Source organism: Cynocephalus volans, chromosome 8 (genome assembly GCF_027409185.1).
Source record: "Cynocephalus volans isolate mCynVol1 chromosome 8, mCynVol1.pri, whole genome shotgun sequence".
NCBI lineage: Eukaryota > Metazoa > Chordata > Mammalia > Dermoptera > Cynocephalidae > Cynocephalus > Cynocephalus volans.
The window spans coordinates 88,199,616-88,222,062 of record NC_084467.1 but is presented as its reverse complement, the minus strand read 5'-3'; the positions used below and the strand labels follow the sequence as shown (position 1 = coordinate 88,222,062).

The 22,447-nt window shown below is 34.6% G+C and overlaps 1 protein-coding gene across 2 annotated transcripts in view; it reads left to right on the top strand.

Annotated features, from left to right (window-relative positions):
• SASS6 (SAS-6 centriolar assembly protein) overlaps positions 1-22,447 on the top strand; it is a 46,481-nt gene that overhangs the window by 16,320 nt on the left and 7,714 nt on the right. For both annotated transcript variants that reach the window (XM_063106785.1, XM_063106786.1), the window contains 7 exons: positions 939-1,130; positions 3,255-3,449; positions 3,557-3,646; positions 3,723-3,902; positions 4,312-4,393; positions 5,096-5,232; positions 7,194-7,322. In XM_063106785.1, the coding sequence (XP_062962855.1) occupies positions 939-1,130; positions 3,255-3,449; positions 3,557-3,646; positions 3,723-3,902; positions 4,312-4,393; positions 5,096-5,232; positions 7,194-7,322 (1,005 nt within the window). The remainder of the gene's footprint in view (positions 1-938; positions 1,131-3,254; positions 3,450-3,556; positions 3,647-3,722; positions 3,903-4,311; positions 4,394-5,095; positions 5,233-7,193; positions 7,323-22,447) is intronic.

The window sequence follows — 22,447 nt, the reverse complement described above, 5'->3', positions numbered from 1 at the left end:
GTAGGGCGGAGTTTAAATGAATTATGGAGTAGCCATGGGATGGAATGTTGTATAGATATTAAAGTATTTACAAAGAGTTTTTTAGTGATGTAAGAAGGTATAAATGCTAAGAGAATAAAAAGCATGGTTAAATTGTATAAATAGCTTGATCTTAATTCATTAAATTTAAGTATGTATATTGTGTTTTATGCGGGACGTCAGTATAAATATATAAATGAAAGGAATATTCCTAAACATTAGGAATGGTTACCTGGATGGATTAAGGGTTATTTGTGATTTAAGAGCATGTTTAACTTTCATAATCAGAAAAAGTGTACTTATTTTTAAAAGGTATTTAGGATTTGATAGTGTTCGTTAACAGAAATTGTTAAGATGGGTTTGTGGTATGATACAGGCACCAGAGATTGCACAGCTACAACCATCTTCAAATTTTACTTCTGGTAAAATGTCACTACTAAATATGAGATTGGTCTAATGAACAAAACTTGCCAATTTTACAATTGTAGGTGTTTTTTTCCATTGTAAAACATTATATGTACTGATTGTAAAAACTGAAACAATGTAATAGTGTTTAAAGTGAAAACTGAAAGTTCTTATGTAGTCGCTCATTTTTTTTTTATACAAGTAGGTTCATTCTATATATAGTATTTTGCAGTTGCTTTTTTTACTTAATCATATATCATTCTTTTCTTAACTTGAGGTCCATTACTTCTAAACTTATGTGGGTTTAGAAGAAGCAGAAATTATGAACAAGATTATGGTGGTAAATTTGCCTCTGTTTATCTACTTCATGAAATCTATGATTGAAAATAGACCTTTAAAACAGGAAAATCTAATAATTATATAGAAGAAATTACAATTTTTTTCATCAAATCTTTTCAAATTTGTATTTCTGATTTTTTTCTTTGAATTTTGGTACTATATTTTTTATATAATAGGCACAAGTTCAATATCAACAGCAGCATGAACAACAGAAAAAAGATTTAGAAGTCGTCCATCAACAAAATATTCACCAGCTACAAAACAGGTTGTCTGAGTTAGAAGCAGCTAATAAAGACCTAACTGAAAGGAAATATAAAGGAGACTCCACTATTAGAGAACTTAAAGCAAAACTTTCTGGTGTCGAAGAGGTATTGCATGTTGGTCCCCCCCCTCCCCCAATTTGAAAGAACATTTTAATTTGGTCACTTTATTTTAATTTGGTTACTTTATTACTTATGTGGGTGGTATTTCTCCGGATGCTCTGTAAAGAACTTTGTGATGTTAGGGTAATCAGTTCAGAAATGCAAAGACAATTGAGAATCTGAAAATTGATAAAAAGGGCTAATTTATAACAGAACGGAGGTAAACTTGGATGTTTTCAGTTCGGGTCTCCAAGAACAGCTTACTGGAATAGCTCTCAGATTTTTCAGGGTATTTTTAATATTAGCAGCATCTGTATCTCTTAGGGTACTCAGTGTTGACAGGGCTGCTGGTTCTTTCTTCAGCTACTCAACATATCAAGCAACGGTATGGCGTTCAATGTCCAGTAATGATAATGATAATAGTAATAGTAAAGATAATAGCTAATGCTTACTGAGCATTTGCTGTGTGATAGGCACTGTTTTAAGTGATTTACTTATATTAACATTTAATTCTTATAACAATTCTTTAAGGTAGGTATTATTATTGCCGCTTTACAGATGATGAAACTAAGGCACAAAGAGGATCAGTAACTTGCCCAAGATCACATAGCCAGTCATTGGAAGAATGAGGATGAGAACCTACCTTGTTCTCTTAGGCAACAGAGTTTTTTAAGTCTTGTAATAGTGGCACATTTGTTGATGCTTTGACACTGATGATAGACTCTTTCTTAGCATTATTATGCGTTACTGTCATATGAATTATCAGAAAACATGTAGGTTTTTGGCTATTATATTTAAATACAAAGATCACCAGTATTATTCTCTAAAGCCTGACCAATTTTATGTTCAGATCCTCATAGCCTTCTGCTGGGATAATAGATGTCTTCAATTTTTCTCCTTAAACACTTCACCTTCCACACCAATTATTATAATTGGTGTTAAACATTTCAGACTTCATGGTTGGTTGGTAGTCTAAATGCTTAATTATAATGCTATATGATTTCTTATATTTTAGCCCTGAAACTGGCCAGTGTATATACAGACTTCTTTATGTTGGTTTTTATATAATCTAATCAATATTTCTTCCAGGATTTGCATTAGACTTACAAATTATGAGTCCTGGGAACTTTTTTTTTCTTCGACCTTTGAATGTTCTGTTAATTATGCTAAATTATACTTTTTAGGCATTAGTGCCCTAAAAATAATTAGTACCATTTATTGAGTATTTACTGTGTGCCAGCCAATATGTTAGGCAATTTACATAAGGATTTTTGAGAAGATTAAATAAAATAATTTAAGATGTAGTTGATATTATCTCTGTTTTACAGATGAGGGAACTGAGATTTAGGGAGGTTTAGTAATTCCCAAGATCACAGAGTAGAAGAGCCAGGATTTGAATTCTGTCTGATACCAAAGTCTATTCTTCTAAAACCACTATAGTATAATTCTATGAAGTCATTTTTAAAAATTTTCCTTAAAAATTAAAACTATCTAGATGTATTGTATACTGGACTTTTGTGTACCAGCAATGTTTGTGTTGGTATTAGCTATTTGGGAAGTGACCTATTCTAGATTTATTAAAATCTATTTTTAATTAACAAATATTGTTTGCATGTTTTTGCCTTAATGAGTGAACCAAAAGGAAATCCAGAAATGTTAACATATTTGTTGACATGGGAAAATATTTGTAATATATTATGTGAAGAAGGTAGATTATAAAACTGCCCAGTATGAGCCCCCTTTTAAAAAAAGATCTGTACATGTAGCCGACAGAAAAAAGTGTTAACTTTAGATGGTGGCTCTCACCCCTGGTTACCCTTAGAATCAGTTGGGTAGACATTGGAAAATTCTTGTTACTAGTTTTTTTAAAGTTGTAGTAATTTATTCATAAATCAGGATTGTTTTATATTCCCTTTATATGATCGAATTAGATAGAGTATTTTACAATTGTATTCCAGATCTGTGTTACACATATCATTAGAGAGATTTCTGGGTCTTTTAAAAAAATCTGTATTAGAAGTTTAAAATTATGAAAGACGTTTTGGTTATTTTAAAAAACTTAACTATAAATAACCAGACCAGCCAACTTCTCTTTTTCATAATGCATAATTTCTTTTTTCTTGCCTCTAGGAGCTACAGCGGACTAAGCAAGAAGTACTCTCTTTGCGAAGAGAGAATTCTGCACTAGATGCTGAATGCCATGAGAAAGAAAAGCATATTAATCAGCTACAGACAAAAGTGGCAGTTTTAGAACAGGAAATCAAAGATAAGGATCAGCTTGTTTTAAGAACAAAAGAAGCATTTGATACAATCCAGGAGCAAAAGGTCTGTTTTTAAATTTTTCTAAACAAATTGATGATCACATTTACAAGTAATGCTTTTCTAACACAACACATGTCCTAATTATTTATTTATTTATTTTTAAAAATCAGGTGGTTTTAGAAGAAAATGGTGAGAAAAATCAGGTACAACTAGAAAAACTTGAAGCTACAATAAAATCATTATCAGCAGAACTTCTGAAGGTTTGTTTTAAAAATTTAATGAAATATTAATATCTCATTAGATTATATAGAGATTTACATATGAAGTTCTTTACAGGCAAATGAAATTATAAAGAAGTTACAAGGGGATCTGAAAACTCTAATGGGTAAATTGAAACTGAAGAATACAGTTACTGTTCAGCAAGAAAAACTCTTGGCTGAGAAGGAGGAAAAATTACAAAAGGAACAAAAGGAATTACAAGATGTTGGACAGTCTCTCCGAATTAAAGAGCAAGAGGTAGTTAATGTTTTATATTTTTGTGTTGTGACTATTTTATTTGTAAAGTATGACAAGCTTCCTGAGATGTATTTTTAAAATTTCTACTTTGTTGTATTAGAGAATGGCCTTGGCCTTTTTTTTTTTTTTTTTTTAACAAAAGAAGATGAATAGATTTAACAGAAGTTAATAACCTATTTCAGTTTGAAAAGTTAGTTATCATGACCTAAATACCTTGATTACACTTATATAAGAGTATATGTATGTCTATTTTCACATGTAAATATTTTATTACATAGTTGAATTAATTCCTCTATTCTCATTCAATAATAGTAGTAATCATTTAATTATTTAATTAATATAATACATTTCTTCAGTTTTTATTTTAACTTATTTTCTTGACTTATTGTGAGGATTGACATTATTTCAGGTATGTAAATTACAAGAACAATTAGAAGCTACAGTTCAAAAACTTGAAGAAAGCAAACAGCTTCTAAAAAATAATGAAAAGTGTAAGTATGTTACATTTTTATGTAAATGAGGCTTGTAGTTTTATTCTTAATCTGAAAATTTTATTTGAATTCATAAAAGTGTAGGTAAATCAAGCTATTGGTACATCTGAATAATTTCTGCTTTAAATATACTGTTTTAATGTCTTTGCTATAGTAAGTTACATCATTCGCCCTGTAAGTTATCATCATTGTAAATAAAGGATATCATATCACATGTGTCAGTAACCCAAAATTAAAAGTGTTGAAAATACTGACTATAATTTATTGTTTAAATTCTTCACTACTCTTTTTTTAGTTGCTGTGTTTATCTAATAGTTGTAATATGAATAATTTGAAACTAAAATATAAGATGAGGCTTTTAACTAACATTTTCCCAGTTTCTAATACTAGATATCAGACATAGGATTGCAAACTTAAACTGTAAGATATTCTAGAAGTAAAAGCTTTGAAAGAGATGCTTGAGTGGCAGAGACACGTGCTTCTAAGAGTAATAAAATAAGGAATCCTATGTGGCAGTTGCTAAAATAAAAATCTTTAATGGCAAAAATTTAGATGAACCTGTATTGTTCCCCTGTGATATATGGTAGTTGTAAAAACTTAAAATTAAAAAAATCTTAATATAACTTTTAAATGTTTAAAATGATTAGAAAGGTAAAAAGTCAAATAAAATTCTTTACCTTGCTTCTTGTTCTTTTATTTAAGTAATCACATGGTTAAATAAAGAGCTAAATGAAAATCAGCTAGTGAGAAAGCAAGATGTATTGGGACCTTCTACCACTCCACCTGCACATTCTAGCAGCAACACAATCAGAAGTGGAATTTCTCCTAACCTGAATGTGGTAAGATTTAAGAGAGGATGTGAGTGATCTTAGTGAATTTCCAAAGCAAAGGTATTCACAGATTGTTAGGAAGTCTCCATGACTTAAGGTGCTGGCACCGATACAAACTGGGTTCCTACAATTATTAGCATTGAAGTAGAGTTTCAGTTACCCTTGGAAGTGGGACGTAGGTATACTTGCTCTTCACAAAGTGGCTATATTTGAAGGACACACTTCTTTGTAAGACTTTACTGGGTATAGACATCATTCAGTACTAACTCTTTATTACATTACTTTTAATTCTAAATAAGTTGACAAACTTTAAAATACACACACACACACACACACACACACACACATAATATTTAGGAGACTTCAAGAAGAGAGAATTCAGGTTTTGAGTTCAAGTTTGGAACTATGATGGAAAAAACGTAAACTGAATTCCATCAGAAAAAGAAAAGAAAGAAAAAGATAAGCCCTGTTAGTGGAATTGTCAAGTCTAGATTCTAGAAGAAACTGGTTAGAGTTGGAAGAAACTCTAGCATCTAGCATGAGGTCTTTTGTGTTTTCCTTGCAAGAAATAAGTGAGAAGAATAGGAAGGGCAGCTCCTTATATCTAAGAGATAGCCTGGTGCTATGAGGTGGCTAAGCCTAGGTGCTGCTAGGAGCTTGCATAGCACACAGAAGTGGGCCTTGGGGTTTTCCTGTAGAACATAACAATTTCACAGAATATCAACATCAGATAAGGTCACCCTGTTACTGTGATAGATCAGGACAAAAACGAGACCACTCCATAATCATGTCTGAACAAAGACAAAAATATGAACATTGCCAAACCACAAAAATGGCCAACCTTCCTCCTGTCCTGGCTAACATGAGTGGCTGCTCCTTTACCAGTTACATCTTTGGCCTTAATACATTCCTCCTGCCTTCTTAGATAGGATTTATTCAGATACCCAGTCATACGTTTATCCCCACTTCCTGGTTGTTTCCTATCCACAGCAAAGCCCCACTTTCTTAAACTTACCCTTAAATCACCTAACATATGCCTAAATCCAATAAATAAATACTTTTTAAACAACCACTTGCTGAGACACCCCATTATTCCCCATGGTGTGTGCAGTCTTAACTCTGTTGCAACGAGCAATAAACCAGCTTGTACATCTATAGTTGTGTTCCTGGTGGGTTTGGCTGGAGGGCATTGGCAGAGGGTTTAAACTTCAGATGTCTAATTGAATTTTTAATCTACTTTGATAAATCAGATAGTACTAGATGTCCGAAGAAGGGAAAGAATTGATGCTAAATTGGAAAAAGGTACAGAAAGAAGTACCTAGGGCTGAATTACAAGCTTGAAAAAATTTGACAGGCTTAACCTTGAATGACTGAGATGATAAATAGCTGTGAGAAAGGTATTTTTGTCGTGCAGCCGTTGGTGTACACAATTGCTTCTTAAGATTTGTGTTTCAGTTGGCCTGTTATTATAAAAATAAACATTGTTCTCATGATACTGGTTAATGGTGGTTGCCACTATATTGAAAATTAGTGGCAAAGACAATTATTATCTCAATTAGTTCATTTAAGAGCACTGATCTTATTTTTACTCAGTCTGGCAGGAAATTATTTTTATTTTATCTCTCATTGACCTATTGATCTAAGACTCTGCCCCTACCCCTTTTCAGGAGGCATAAAGTGAACCAAGATAGCTCAGAAGTCTTTGTTTTAACTCGGTTCAAAGGTGGGCCCAGTAGTTGTATCCAAACTTGCATAGCAACTCTAAAAAGCCTCTGGGCCAAAGATATCCCAGCTTTATGCTGTATAATACAGCGGTTTTGTGGTGTCATGACAATAAAATAGTGATCTTAAGATAGTCCTCTGAGATAGTGCTCTTAACTATTAGTTACTAGAACTAACGCCTCCTGGATCAGCAAATACTATTAGAATTAATTTCTCATCCTTAATCATTTTTATGTTTTTATTTTTAGATTGATGGTAGACTGACTTACCCAGCTTGTGGGATTGGTTATCCTGTCTCCTCTGCATTTACATACCAGAATACCTTTCCTCATCCAATGTCTTCCAAAAATAACATCCACCCGGTTTCAGGACCAAAGGTAGCCAAATTAACTAATACTGTTTTTGGAAAAATATAGCAACGAATTAGCACACAAATATTTTTCATCTTTTCAAAAGTTCACTTATTCTTTGGTCAGTTGCTAAGTATTAGGTAATATATTAGATGAATACATTACTCAATATCTAGTATATATGCTTATAGGAAATATTGTATGTACTATACTTGTATATTTCTTGAGTCACTGTAATGTGTAAAAAGATTGGTCACCAATATGCTTAAACCCTTATTTCTATTCAATCTCTCCAGTTTTGTTCATTCTTCTACTTGAATCTTCTACAACTCTCAATCCTAATGAGAGTTACTGACTTCATACTGCTAGTATATTAGCTGTGGTAACATTTTTGGATTCTATTATCAAAATTTAAAGGTCTGGTGTTGTGTAGGCTTTTAGCAAGTTTTGAAATGTAGTTCTGGCAACATTATCTCAAATAGTATATGATGAGCATTTCCTCCAACCCTTGATTTACTTGCTAAGGCTTTTTTCTGTCCACTTGACTTCATCATCATTGTTATTACTAACATCTTAGAATTATATATTGTTTTCATATATATTACAATTTTATTTTCACAATAATTTAGTCCACTTAGATCAGTGACCGCTTTTATTTTCATTCCTAACTTTAGGTCCCAATTGTGTTTTTCCTACATCATGGAGACAAACATTTATGAAAAGAATATTTATAAAAGGTAGATTGAGGACTTTGAAACTAGTATTATAAACTCTTTATAAAAGTAGGTATGGGTTGCTCTAAAAATAAGTTAGCTGTGTTGCTTAGGCATGGGCTTCTTCTTAGTCATACTCTTACTGATTATTTGGAGCTATTGAGAGTTCTCAGTGAAATGAGGATTAAGCCTGACTTTTTATGCTTATAATACTGTTTTCTAAAGAGTATTTAGATGCATTTAATTGGCTCTTCTTTCATTGCTTATTAAGGAGAATTAGATTTGTGCAATCAAAGGGGTGCTATTGTTTTGTAATAAATATCAGTATACTGAAGCGTGATTGCATCTTGGGACCATTTTTTTCTCTTGAAAATTATGATTGAATACACAGTTGTTTTCCACTTTAAACAACTTTCCAGGCATATATATAATGTCCAAAATGAGGACAAGAGCTACTATAGACAGTTGCCTAGTTAGTAGGACTAAATATGACTTATAAAATAATATTACCTTTTTTAAAGGTCTTGTGGAATCAAAGGAACCATTATACCAAGGGTGTTGTTAGACATAGGAGCAAGACTTTCAGTATTTCGTATATCATTTATCTCCATATTCCTATGATCATGTATTCCTAACAGTAAAAAAAAAAAACAAAAAAACCCAAAAAACCCCTGAAACAAACAAAACACTTTGAGCTTGGATCTCCAACACGTCAAATTTATTTATTTGTGAATTTTATATATGTACTACCGAACTACTGTATTATATACATTATAATTTAGTGGTTAAGAAAGTGAGGTCTGATGTTAGGATTTAAATCCTGCCTCTGTCAATGTGAAGTGGGGCATACCACTAAAAAACAAACCAAAAACAACCAACTCACATGCTTCAATTTCCCCACTTGTAAAATGGAGCAATAATTTTATTTACCTTACTGGCTTATTGAGTTTAAGTGAATTAAGGCATTTGCTTTGAATAGTGCCTGATACATGATAAGTGCTCCAAAAATGTTATTTGCTATTATTAATATTAAAATGTATTCAAAAATAGAAATTAAAGAATGAGATTAAAAATGGATATAAATCGAAGTTATAAGATTTTCTTCTTATACCTCTAATCACTGCCAACTTAGGTGACCATTGATCTTGTTTGTCTTGTGTTAGCAGCTATGGCAATTAAAACATGTTCGTTTGAGTTGCAGTTAAAAAAAAATCACCATTTTATTTCATGACATGGAGTCTGTGATATACCTGATGTCTTAAAATGTTATTGTCGAGATTTAGTATGTTCAATTAGATGTTTAACTGTGAGGATGTGAAATAACATGAGGAGTTAAATTAGGTAAGAAACAAAATCATGCTGAAAGAATACAGTAGTTCCCAACTGCTTATCCACAGAGGATATATTCCAAGGCCCCCAGCTGTATGCCTGAAACTGCAGATAGTACTGAACACCATATAAATGCTCTACCTGTGATGGGGTTATGTACCAATAAATCTATTGTAAATTGAAAATATCATGAGTTGAAAATGCATTTAATATACCTAACCTACCAAACTTCATAGCTTAGTTTAGCCTACCTTTAACATGCTCAGAACACTTACATTAGCCTACAGTTGGGCAAAATTATCTAACACAAAGCCTATTTTATGATAAAGTGTTGAATGTTGCATGTGATTTATTGAATACTGAAAGTGAAAAACAGAATAGCGATATGGGTACTCAAAGTACAGTTTCTACTGAATACTTATCGCTTTCACACCATCGTAAAGTTGAGCCATCTTAAGTCAGGGACCGTCTGTTTATACTATCTGTTTTCCTATACATGCATATCTATGATAAAGTTTAATTTATAAATTAGGCACAGTAAGAAATTAACAGGGCCAGCCTGTGGCTCACTTGAGAGAGTGTGGTGCTGATAAGACCAAGTCAAGGGTTAAGATCCCCTTACCGGTCATCCTTTAAAAAAAAAAAAAAAGAAAGAAAAAGAAGAAATTGACAACAATAATTAATAATAAAATAGAAAAATTAAAACAATATAGTGTAATAAAAGTTATGTGAATGTGGTGTTTCTCTCTCTCTCAAAATATTTTATTGTTCTGTACTCACCAATTTTGGACTGTGGTTGACCCCAGTGACTGAAACTGCAGAAAGCGAAATCATGGATAAAGGGGGACTACTGTATGTGGGTATTTAAAAAGATTGTGCTGTGCTGACAAATAGAAAGAACAAACACTTGATAATTTTAAAGCAAAATAGACAAAATTACTTATTTCTTCTCTTTTATTTTTGAAGACAATATAGCCAAGGATTCAGTCATTCAATAAAAATTTGATAAATGTTTACTATGGCCAAGCATTGTTCTAGTTGCAGGAGATACAGCAGTGAACAAGACAAAGCCCCTGCCACTGTGGTGCTTACATTTTGTGGTGAAACACCATTATGGTATTTTTCAAACTAAAATGTTATTAAAGAAGAGATGTTATTTGATATAAAAAAAAAATACTTATGATATAATCTTTTGGAATAAATTCTTGATGCACAAGGTTTGATTAGGTTTCATGGAGGAAATTATGAAGTGTGTGAGAGATTTTCCACAATGAGAAAGGACCTAGATGATTGATTTCTTTATCTTCATAGAGTTTGGCCCACAGTATGTATTCAGAGACAGATTTTATCTAGAGATAGAATCACTCAGTTTGATTAACTACCTCGTTTACTAGATGGCTCTAAGTTAATCTTTTGTTTATTTGGTATTAACTGTTTTTAAAAACAGGTAATGTATGAGTATAGGAAGTTTCCAAAGGTACAAGAAGATATACTCTCTAAATGTCCCTACTGTGGTCCCCAGTCCTCTCCTTGGAGAAAAACACTGTTAGGAGTTTCTTGTGATATATTCCAAAAGTATTCAAAGCATATACAAGAATATGTGTGTGTGCATATATTTGTATGTATGTTTGTATATATGGGTGTTTGTATATATAAACATAAATAGTACATGCCCAATGTTCTATCCCTTGCTTTTTTCATCTAACAATATTATCATGGACTAGGTTTGTTTCGATGTATCAGAATGTAAGTATGTGTTTATTTCTTAGTGATCTCATAGTATTCCAGTATATGATGTAATATAATTAATTTAGGTAGTACTCTGTTTACAGATAATTAAATTCTTTTCAGTCTATATAGTCATACACTGCTCCAGCAACTGTCTTTGTACATATGTCTTTGTAGCCTTGTACAAATAAATTTGTAAGATAAATTCTTAGAAGTAACTGGGTCAAAGGCATTTTGTCAATCTAGTGACTGAAGCAGTATCTTATGATGTTAATCGACATTTCCCTCTTATTAAAATGAGAAACATCTTTTTATATACTTTGGGGTTATTTCCTACTTTGTGAAATTCCTGTTCATTTCTTTTTTATTTGGAATGTTTAACACTTATGACTTCTTAAGTGTTCTTTATATATTCTGTACCCTAATTTGTATCGCTTTTATGTGCTGTTATTTCCTACATTTTTTTGCCTTCCCCCCACCCCCAATTTTTGGTTTGTCTTTGAACTCTATTGTGCCTCCTTTTTTTTAAAATATAAAGCTTTATTAAGGTAGAATTTGCATATCGTGAAATTCTTCCATTGTAAGTTTATAGTTGAATAATTTTAGTTCGTTTATAGAGTTGTGTAACTATCACCACAGTCCCGTTTTAGAACATTTAAGTTACCCCAAAAAGTTCCCCAGAGCCTGTTTGCAGTTAATCCACACTCCAGCCCCCAGCTAGGCCACTACTGATGTGCTTTCTGTCTTTATAAATTTGTATTTCTATATTTTATATAAAAAGACTCATACAATATATAATTTTTTGTGTTTCTCTTCTTTCACTCAGTATAGTGTCTTTGAGGTTCTTTCAGGTGGTAATGTGTATCAGTAGTTTATTTCTTTTAAATTGCTTAGTATTTCATTGTATGGATATGCCACAATTGGTTTATCCATTAATCAGCTAATGTGCATTTGGGTTGTTTTCAGTTTTTGGATATTATAAAATAAGCTGCTGTGAGCATTGTGTACAAATCTTTGTATTTATTGGGGGTGAATACCTAAGAATGGAATGGCTGATGGAATATGTTTGATTTTTAAAAAACTACCAAACTTTTCCAAAATGGTTTTACCATTTACCACCAGCAATTTGAGAATTCAAGTTTCTGCATCCTTCCAACAGTTGGGATGGTCAGTTTAATTTTAGCCATTCTAATACTTGTGTAGAAGTATCTCATTGTGGTTTTAATTTGTATTTCCCTAAAGCATCTTTTCATGTGTTTATTTGACATCAGTATTTCTTCTTTGGTGAAATATCTGTTTGAATCTTTTGTCCATTTTAAAATAAGGTTGTTTGTCTTTTTATTGAGTTATAAGAGTTCTTTGTATATTCTGAATACAAGTCCTTTATCAAATATATTATTTGCAAGTATTTTATCCCAGTTTGTGGCTTCCCTTTCCATTTTCTTAATATCTTTTGAATCACAAAGTTTTTCATTTCTGACGATGTCCAACTCATCAATTTTTATTTTCTTTTCTTGATCATGCTTTTGGAGTCATACGTAAGAACTCTTTATCCAGCAGCAGATTGAAAACATTTTTACTATGTTTTCTTCTAAAGTTTTATAATTTTAGTTTCTACATTTAGATCTGTGATCTTTTGTAAGATAAGATAATTTTTGTGTATGGTATGAAATAATGATATAAGTTTTTTTTTTTTTTTTTTAATGCGGATATCCAATGATCTCAGTACCATTTGTTGAAAAGACTTTTTTCTTGTTCAATTGCTTAAGTACCTTTGTTGAAAACCAATTGACCCTAAATTTAAGGATTTATTTCAGGACTCTCAATTCTGTTTCATTGATCTATATGCCAGTTCTTGTGCCAATACCACACTGTCTTGATTACCTTGACTTTAAAGTTTTGAAAGTAGGTAATGTAAATCTACCAACTTTGTTCTTTTTCAAAATTATTATTTTAGATCCTTTATAATTCCATATAAATGTTCAGATCTGCTTGTCAGCTTCTACAAAATAGTCTATTTGGATTTAGAGAAGGGTAAATTGAATTTACAGTCAATTTTGAAAGAAACACCATTTTGACAATATTTTGTCTTCCAATTCATGAACATTACATGTCTTTATTTATTTAGATCTTCAAATTCTCTAAACGATATTTTGCAGTTTTCATTGTACAAGTTTTGCATTGCTTTTGTTAGTTTGTTTCTAAGTATTTTATACTTCTTGATGCTATTGTGAATGTAATTATTTTATTAATTTTTTTAGGCTACTCATTGATGTATAGAAATGTAATTGATTTTTATATATTGAGCTTGAATTCTGAAACCTTGCTAAACTCATTTATTTCTATATAGACAATCATGTTACCTAAAAACGACAATTTTAATTCTTCCTTCCCAATTTGGTTGCCTTTATTTATTTTTCTTGCCTTATTGCAATGTCTGGAGCCTCTATTACAACTTGAATAAATATGGCAAGAACAGGCATTCTGTTCCTATTCTTGGCCTTCAGGACAGAGCATTCAGTTTTTTATCATTATATTTGCTGTAGGTTTTTTGTAAGTCCCATATTTTAGATTAAGGGAATTTTATTCCATTTCTAGTTTGCTAAGAGCTTTTATAATAAATGGGTGGTGAATTTTGTCAAATGCCTTTTCTGAATTAATCTATGTGGCTTTTCTTTTATCACTTAATAGCTGGATTATGTTACTTTTCAGATATTACATCAGCCTTGCATGCTTGGGATAAACTTCACACTCTCATGGAGTATTATTCTTTGTATATACTGCTGGAATCAATTTTCTGTTAGTTTGATGAAGATTTTGTGTCTGTGTTCATAAAGGATATTGGTTTGTAGTTTACTTTTCATGTATTGTCTTTATTTATAAAAAATCTAAATCAGGGTAATGCTGGCCTTATTAAATGTGTAGGAAAGTGCCCTTTGTATTTTCTGGACTATATTGTGCAGAATTGCTTTTTTTTTCTTTAAGGTTTAGTAGAATTTTCCAGTGAAACCATCTGGGCCTGGAGATTTCTTTTTTGGGAGGTTTTTTTTTTATAGGTATGAATTAAATTTTTTCAGTAGCCACAGGACCATTTTGGTTATTTATCATTTTGGGGGGGGGCAGTTTTGGTCATTTGTGACTTTCATGAGATTAAACTATTTAAGTTTTTAATTTACATGCATAGAATTGTTTATAACATTTCACATACTTTTTAAAATGTCTCTAGGACCTGTAGTGATATTCTCTTTTTCATTACTGTTAATGGTAATTTTGTTCTTGTCTCTTTTAAGAATCAGTTTGGCAAGAGATTTACCAGTTTTATTGATTTTTTTAAGGAACCAGTTTTTGGTTTCATTGATTTTTCTATTTTTCAAGTTATTGTTTTCTGCTCTTTAATATTTTCTTTTCTTTAGCTTGCCTTGAGTTTGTTTGGCTCCTTTTTCTACTTTATTAAGGTGGAAAAGTATATTCTTATTTGAGAACTTTTTCTCCCCCTTCCCTTTTTTCTTTCTTAATATAAACATCTAATGCTATAATTTTTGCTCTAGTCTTCGCTTTAACTGCATTCCACAAATTTTGGTATGCCATATTTTCATTTTCATTCAGTTCAAGATATTTTCTAATTTCCCTTGAAATTTCCTTCTTGACTTATGTATGGGGGTTCTTCAAAAAGTCTGTGAAAAGATTTAGAGATCTAAACAGGCCCACAGCCACTGCCACCGTAGTCACCGGAGCCATTTTCTGGTCTCAGAACCATTGCCCATCACAGAGCAGCTCCCTGGAGAGCAGCTTTCCTGCAGATTACCCGTCACTGCAGCCGTATACTCCACAGATGCAAGGAAGGCAGCTGCAACCACTGCTGCCATTGCTACCACTGCAGGTTAACGCCACTGCCACCAAGGACACTGTGAAGGACACCACAGATGCAAGGGAGACAGTAGCAGCAGCTGGCACAGTTGGTGTCCCCACGAGGTATCCCAATTGCTGCTTTGGACACCACAAATGTGAAGGAGATGGTTGCAGCTGCTGGCACCCCTGCCACCCCCATGATGTAACCCCACTACTGCTCAGACACCCCAGATGTGAGGGAGGTTGTTGCAGCCACCAACACTGCTGCTGCAGACACCGTAGCTGCACAGGTTGCCACTGTGGACACAGCAGTAAAGCAGGTGGCTGCTGTGATTGCCACTGCTGCAGTTATTGCCACCACTGGGGCCACCAGGCAGCCACCATCATCATGCGAGCAGCCTGCCACTGCTTGAGCCACCACTGCCACACAGACAGCCTGCCAAAGCCACCTCCACAACCACCACCACCACAAGGGTAGCCTGTTACCACAGCAGCAGTCATGACAGCCACTGCCACTGTGCAGGTGGACTGCCAGCCACTCAAATGCATTGACACAAGGATGTTCACCAGTGAAGTCCTGGGAAGGAGAGTAGTAGAAGAAGCAACTGCTCTACCAGACATCAATGTAGAATACTAGAAATATGACAAAACAAAATGCGAGTCCACCAAAGGAATACAATAACTCAAATACCAGACCCCATAGAGCAGGAAACCCTTGAAATGACTGAAAAGGAATTCTAGTAAAAACCTTAAGGAAACTCAATAAGATGCAAGGAGACACAGATGGCATAATGAACTGAACAAAGCTATCCGGAAATTTACAGATAGATTAATACTTTAAAAAAGAATGTAGCAGAACTCATGGAACTGAAGAAGTCATTCAACAAAATAAAAAACACAGCTGAGCGCTTAAACATCAGGCTAGAGCAAGCAGAAGAAAGAATTTTTGATATTGAATACAGTCCCTTTGAAATAACTCAGGTGGACAAAAAAAAAGAAAAAAGAATTTTAAAAAATGAAGGAAGTCTAAGAGAGATAGCAGAAAGCCTTGATCACAGAAACATCCAAATCATGGGTATTCCTGAATGGGAGGAGAAAGGAAAGGGCATTGAGACATGTTCAATGAAATAATAGGGGAAAACTTCCCAGGTATAGAGCGAGACATGGACCTTCAGATTCAGGAGGCTCAGAGATCACCAAACAGATTCAATCCAAAAAAGGTCCTTTCCAAGGCACATTATAGTCAAACTGACAAAACTCAAAGAGAGAATCCTAAAAGAAGCAAGAGAAGTGTCGAGTCACCCTATAAGGGAGTCTCCATCAAACTGACAGCAGACTTCTCAACAGGAGCTCTACGGGCCAGCCGAGAATTGGATGATAAATTAAAAATACTAAAAATAAAGCTTCCAGCCAAGGCTATCCTTCATAAACGAAGGAGAAATAGCATATTTCCCAGACCTCACAACAACTCCTACAAGAAATCCTCAAGGGAGTACTGCATCTGGAATCCAAAAAATGATATTTACTACCATGAATACACAAGAAAGAATAAAACTCACTGGTAGAACAAAAATGCAAATGAGAAAGAGAGAGAGAATGTATCTTACCGCCTCCAAAAGCCAACAAACACTGAAGACAATTTTAGGGAAAGAAACAAAAGATATTCAAAATATCCAAATGAAAACTGATAAAATGCTAGAAGTAAGCCAATACCTTTCAGTAACAACCCATTCAAAAGACACAGACTGGCTGATTGGATTAAAAAGCTAGGCCCAACTACATGCTATCTACAACAGACTCCCCTTACCTTTAAAGACACAAACAGACTAATAGTGAAGGGATGGAAAAATATGTACCACACAAATGGAAATAAAAATTGAGGAGGAGTAGCTATTCTTTTATTAGATAAAATAGACTTTAAACAAAAATCTATAAAAGACAAAGAAGACCATTATATAATGAGAAAGGGATCTATCCAGCAAGAAGACGTAACTATCATAAAAATATATGTACCCAACCTTGGGGCACCCAGATATATAAGACCTTATATATTAGACCTTAGGAAAGAGACCCAAATATGATAATAGTTGGGGACCTGAACACCCCTCTGTCAACATTGGACAGACCATCTAGGCAACAAATCAGAGAAACACAGGATTTAAACCACACTTAAGACCAATTGGACTTGACAGATATCTACAGAACATCTCATCCAGCAACCACAGAATACATATTCTTCCATCTTATCAGCGCATGGAACATTTTTAAGGATAGAACACAGGTCGCAAATCAAGCCTCAACAAAGTTCAAAACATTGAAATCATTTCAGGTATCATCTCAGACCACAACGGATTAAACTAGAAATCCATGACAAGTGAAATTCTGGAAACTATACAAACACATGGAAATTAAACAACATGTTCCAGAACAACATATGGGTCTCAGAAGAAATTTAAAAGGAAATAAAAAAACTTATTGAAACTAATGAAAATAAAGACATAGCATACTAAAACTTGTGAAATGTTCCAAAGCAGTTCTAAGAGGTAAGTTTATTGCAATAAGCACTTACATCCACAGAATAAAAATATTTCAAACAAACAATCTAATGCTATACCTCAAAGAACTAGGTAAACAAGAACAATCCAATCCCAAAATTAGTAGATGGAAATAAGTAATTAAGATCAGAGCAAAATCAAATGAGATAGAAATCCAAAAAATGATACAAAAGATCAATGAAACAAAAATTTGGCTTTTTGAGAAGATAAACAAAATAGACAAATCATTAGCTAGGCTAACTGAAAAAAGGAGAGAGAAGCCCCAAATAACAAAAATTAGAAATGAAAAAGGAGATGTTACAACCAATACCACAGAAATATGAAGAATCATTAGAGACTATTATAAACAATTGTACACCAACAAATTTGAAAACCTGGAGGAACTGGATAAATTTCTGGACACATATAAACTACCAAGACTGAACCAAGAAGAAATAGAAAACCTAAACAGACCAATAATGAGCGATGAGATTGAAGCAGTAATCAGCAGTCTCCCAACAAAGAAAAGCCCAGGACCTGATGCCTTTACTGCTGAATTCTACCAGACCATTAAAGAGGAAATAATAGCAATTATCTTTGAACCATTCCAAAAAATTGAAACAGAGGCCATTCTCCCAAACTCATTCTATGAGGTCAGCATCACCCTGATAACAAAATCAAATAAAGATACAACAAAAACATAAAACTACAAGTCAATTTCTTTGATGAACATAGACTCAAAAATCCTCAGTAAAATATTAGTAATTGATACAGCAACACATCAAGAAAATTATACACCACAATCAAGTGGTGTTTATCTTGGGGATGCAAGGATGGTTTAACATACACAAGTCAATGAATATGATACACCACATCAACAAAATCAAGGACGAAAAACATGATTTTCTCAATAGTTGCAGAAAAAGCATTTGACAAAATTCAAAACCCCTTTATGATAAAGACTTCTCAGCACATTAGATATAGAAGGAAAGTATCTCAGCACAATAAAAGCCATATGCAACAAACCCACCACTAATATCATCCTGAATGGGGAAAAGCTGTCAGCTTTTCTCTTAAGAATGGGAACAAGACAAGGATGCCTACTGTCACCACAACTATTTAATGTACTATTGGAAATACTAGTCAGAGCAGTGAGACAAGAGAGAGAAGTAAAGGGCATACAGATTGGAAAAGACAAAGTCACTTGTCCCTGTTTGAAGATGACATGATCCTATATATAAAAAAGCCTAAAGACTCTACAAAAAAACTCTTTGAATTGATAAATGGTTTCAGTAAAGTTCCAGGAGACAATCAATACACAAAAACCAGTAATGTTTTTATACTCCAACAATGAATTAGCAGGAAAAGAAATCAAGAGCTATCCCATTTAGAATAGTAACCCCCAAAATAAAATGCATAGGAATCGATTTAACCAAGGAGGTGAAACATCTCTACAAGAATGAGAAATTATTCTTGAAAGAAATTAGAGAGGACATAAAAAGATGTAAAGATATTCCATGCTCTTGGATTAGGAGAATTAGAACTGTGAAAATGTCCATGCTACCCAAAATGATCTACAGATTCAGTGAAATCCCCATCAAAATACCAAAGACATTCTTTGCAGAAATAGAAAAAACAATGCTAACATTCATGTGGAACAACAAAAGACAACAAATAGCGAAAGCAGTCCTGAACAAAAAAAAGTAAAGCTGTAGACATTATACTACAAAGCTATAGTAACCAAAACAGCATGGAACTTGCAGTAAAGCAGAGAGGCAGACAGATGAATGGAAGAGAATAGAGAACCCAGAAGTCAACCCATGTACTTACAGCAAAGTGATCTTTGATAAAGAAACCAAGAATATACATTGGAGAAAAGACTGCCTCTTCCATAAATGGTGCTGGGAAAACTGGATATCCTTATGCAGAAGAATGAAACTAGACCCATGCCTCTCACCATATTACCAAAATCAACTCATAATGGATTAAAGACTTAAATACAAGATTTGAAACTATAAGAGTTCTAAAAGAAAACATAGGGGAAACACTTCAGGAAGTAGGACTGAGGAAAGACTATGAATATGAACCCTGAAATACAGGCAGCAAAAGAAAAACATAGGATTATATCAAACTAAAAAGCTTCTGCACAGCAAAAGAAACAATTAACAGAGTGAAAAGACAACCTACAGTTTAGGAGAAAATATTTGCAAACTGTATCCAAGAAAGGATTAATATCAAGAATATACAAGGAACTCAAACAACTTAATAAAAAAAAAAAAAAAACCTGATTAAAAAATGGGCAAAGGAGCTGCACAGGCAGTTCTCAAAGGAAGATACACAGGTGGCCAACAGACACATGAAAAAATGCTCAGCATCACTCAGCATCAGGGAATTGCACATCAAAACCATACTGAGATATTATCTCACCCTTGTTAGCCTAGCTATTATAAAAAAGACAGAGAATAACAAATGCTGGTGAAGATGTGGAGAAAGGGGAACACTCCTATACTGTTGCTGGGGCTTTAAATCGGTGCAGCTATTATGGGAAATGGTATGGAGGTTCATCAAACAACTACAGACAGAACTGCCATACCATCCAGGAATTTCACTGCTGGGTATAGACCCAAAGGAATGGAAATCACGTTGAAGGGATACCTGCATTCCCTTGTTTATTGCAGTTTTACTTGCAGTAGTCAGGAGTTGGAACCAACCTAAATGCCCATCATCGGATAACCAAATAGGAAAATCTGGTATATTGCACAATGGAATACTACTCTGCCATAAAAAAGAAAGAAATCCTGACATTTGTAGCAACATGGATGGACTTAGAGAAAGTCATGTTAATTGAAGTAAGCCAAGCAGAGAAAGAGAAATACCATTTGTCCTCATGCATAAGTGAGAGCTAAAAAAATAAAGAAATAAATTAGAGCTTTTGGTCAAGATGGCGGAATAGACCATCCCTAACATCACTCTCTCCCACAAATCAACCGATTTTCAACTATTAAAAAGCAATGGTAGCCAAGCTGGGGCTGCTAGAGCTCAGGGGAAGAGGAAGAGAGACCTGTGGAGTGCATGAAGGTGGGAGAAGCCATGATTGGAGAAAGAAAATACTGCTTCGACTATTTTGAATCCTGGCTGCTTCCAGGCTGGAGCTGCTGAGCACATGGAGCAGGAGCTGGCAAAAGCTGCAGCTGTACCCTTCGAATGAAGTTGCTTGGAGGCAGCAGAGGAGAAGAGGGCCTTGGTGGCCCCCAGGCCAGCAAGACCACTAATAGGGTTCTCGTGAACCCACTTAGGAGTGAGGAGCCACAACAACTGAAAAAAAAGAGCCACTCAGAGGCTGGTGAGTCATTGCAAGGGACCGGCGCACAGCCCTCCCCATGGGAAGTGTTTGGAGCATGGGTGGTGGGGGAGATGGGCCCACCGGGGGAACACTGGGACACAGCAAGGACAGCTGATCTGCCCCCCCAGTCAGTGTAGGACCTATCAGTGGAGACTGGTCAGGAATATAGAACTGCAGGGGGTGCAGTTTGCTGAAAGACTCAGGGCCAGACCAGAGTTTGCACACAAACCAGGTGCACCGGATCTCACAAGAGCCAGAAGTGTCTATAAAGTCAACCATTAAAACCTGAGCTGCACAAAAAGCATTCCCCCGGGAAACAGCAGCAAAGCACCAATTTAGCTCAACAACCACAGAGCTCAAGTACTGGTCCCACAGGAAGTTCCCCCATTTTAGAAGTAAGCAAAGGACTACAAATTAGTTCCAGTGCAGAGTTGAAGTGGTGAGAACAGCAAATAACCCAACACAGAACTGAAAGTAAAAACAAAATACCTACGACCAGAGACAAAGTTTGATATTAACTAGTAAAGGTCTCATTTCACAAAAGTTCTTTAACACCTAGAAGGACTGGAAGTCCCCTGAACTACCAAGCCAGAGAGAGGGGAGTGTTGGGGGACTCAGCCATGCCCCCTGACACCCACAACCAGTACTAAGGGTGGGGGCTTTGGGCCTTGGCCATGCCCCCGTGACACCTGCAACCAACCCAGCAACAACCACTGAGTCACTGCAGGAAGTGCCCCAGGCTCTCCTGAGCCAGGGCAGTGGCGGGCCCAGGGCCTCAGCCATGCCCCCTGACACGTGCAACCAGCCCAGTGAAGACTACCAAGCTACCACAAGAAGTGTCCTGGGCTCCCAAGCTGGGGTGGTGGGGAGCTAGGTCTTTAGCCACACTCCTAACATCTGCACCCAGCTGGACAATGACCAAGCTGCTGTTGGAAGCCCTGTGGTCTCCCCTGTGGGAATGAGGGAGGTGCCACAGGCCTCAACCCTGCCCCCTTCCTTCCTCCTTCCATCCTGTTTCTTTCTTCCTCTCCCTCTCCCTCCCAACTGATTCACAACAACATCATAGAATGTAAAAAATAAATAAAAATAATTAAAGAAAAGATACAATAATCACAATTCTGCATTGAACTTTCAAAAGGAAAGGACAGAACTGAGGTTACCAGAGGTGGAAAAGGGTGAGTTGGGAGGGGAGGTAAGGATGGAATTGGTAAAGGTTCGTGAAAAACAATCACATTTTAAAATGTTGAATATATTATCCTGATTTGAGTATCACATATTGCACACAGGTAATGATATTTAACAACTCTGTACTCCACAGATATGTAAAATCAACTATGTTACAATAAAAAAAAATATATATATATCTTTTCTATTTTCCCGTGGAATTTTTGAAGTACCCTCATACTATTTAGTAGTGTGTTTAAAAATTTCTAATTAATTGGATAGATTCAAGATATCTTTTTGCTATACATTCCTGGTTTAATTCCAGAATGGTCAGAAAACATTCTTTGTATGATTTCAATTCTTTTATATTTGGTAAGATTGGTTTTATGACCTAGCATATAGTCTATATTGGTGAAAGTTCTATGTGCACTTGAAAAAAAGTAGGTATTCTGTTTTTGTTGGACAGAGTGTTCTCTAAATGTTATTCAGATC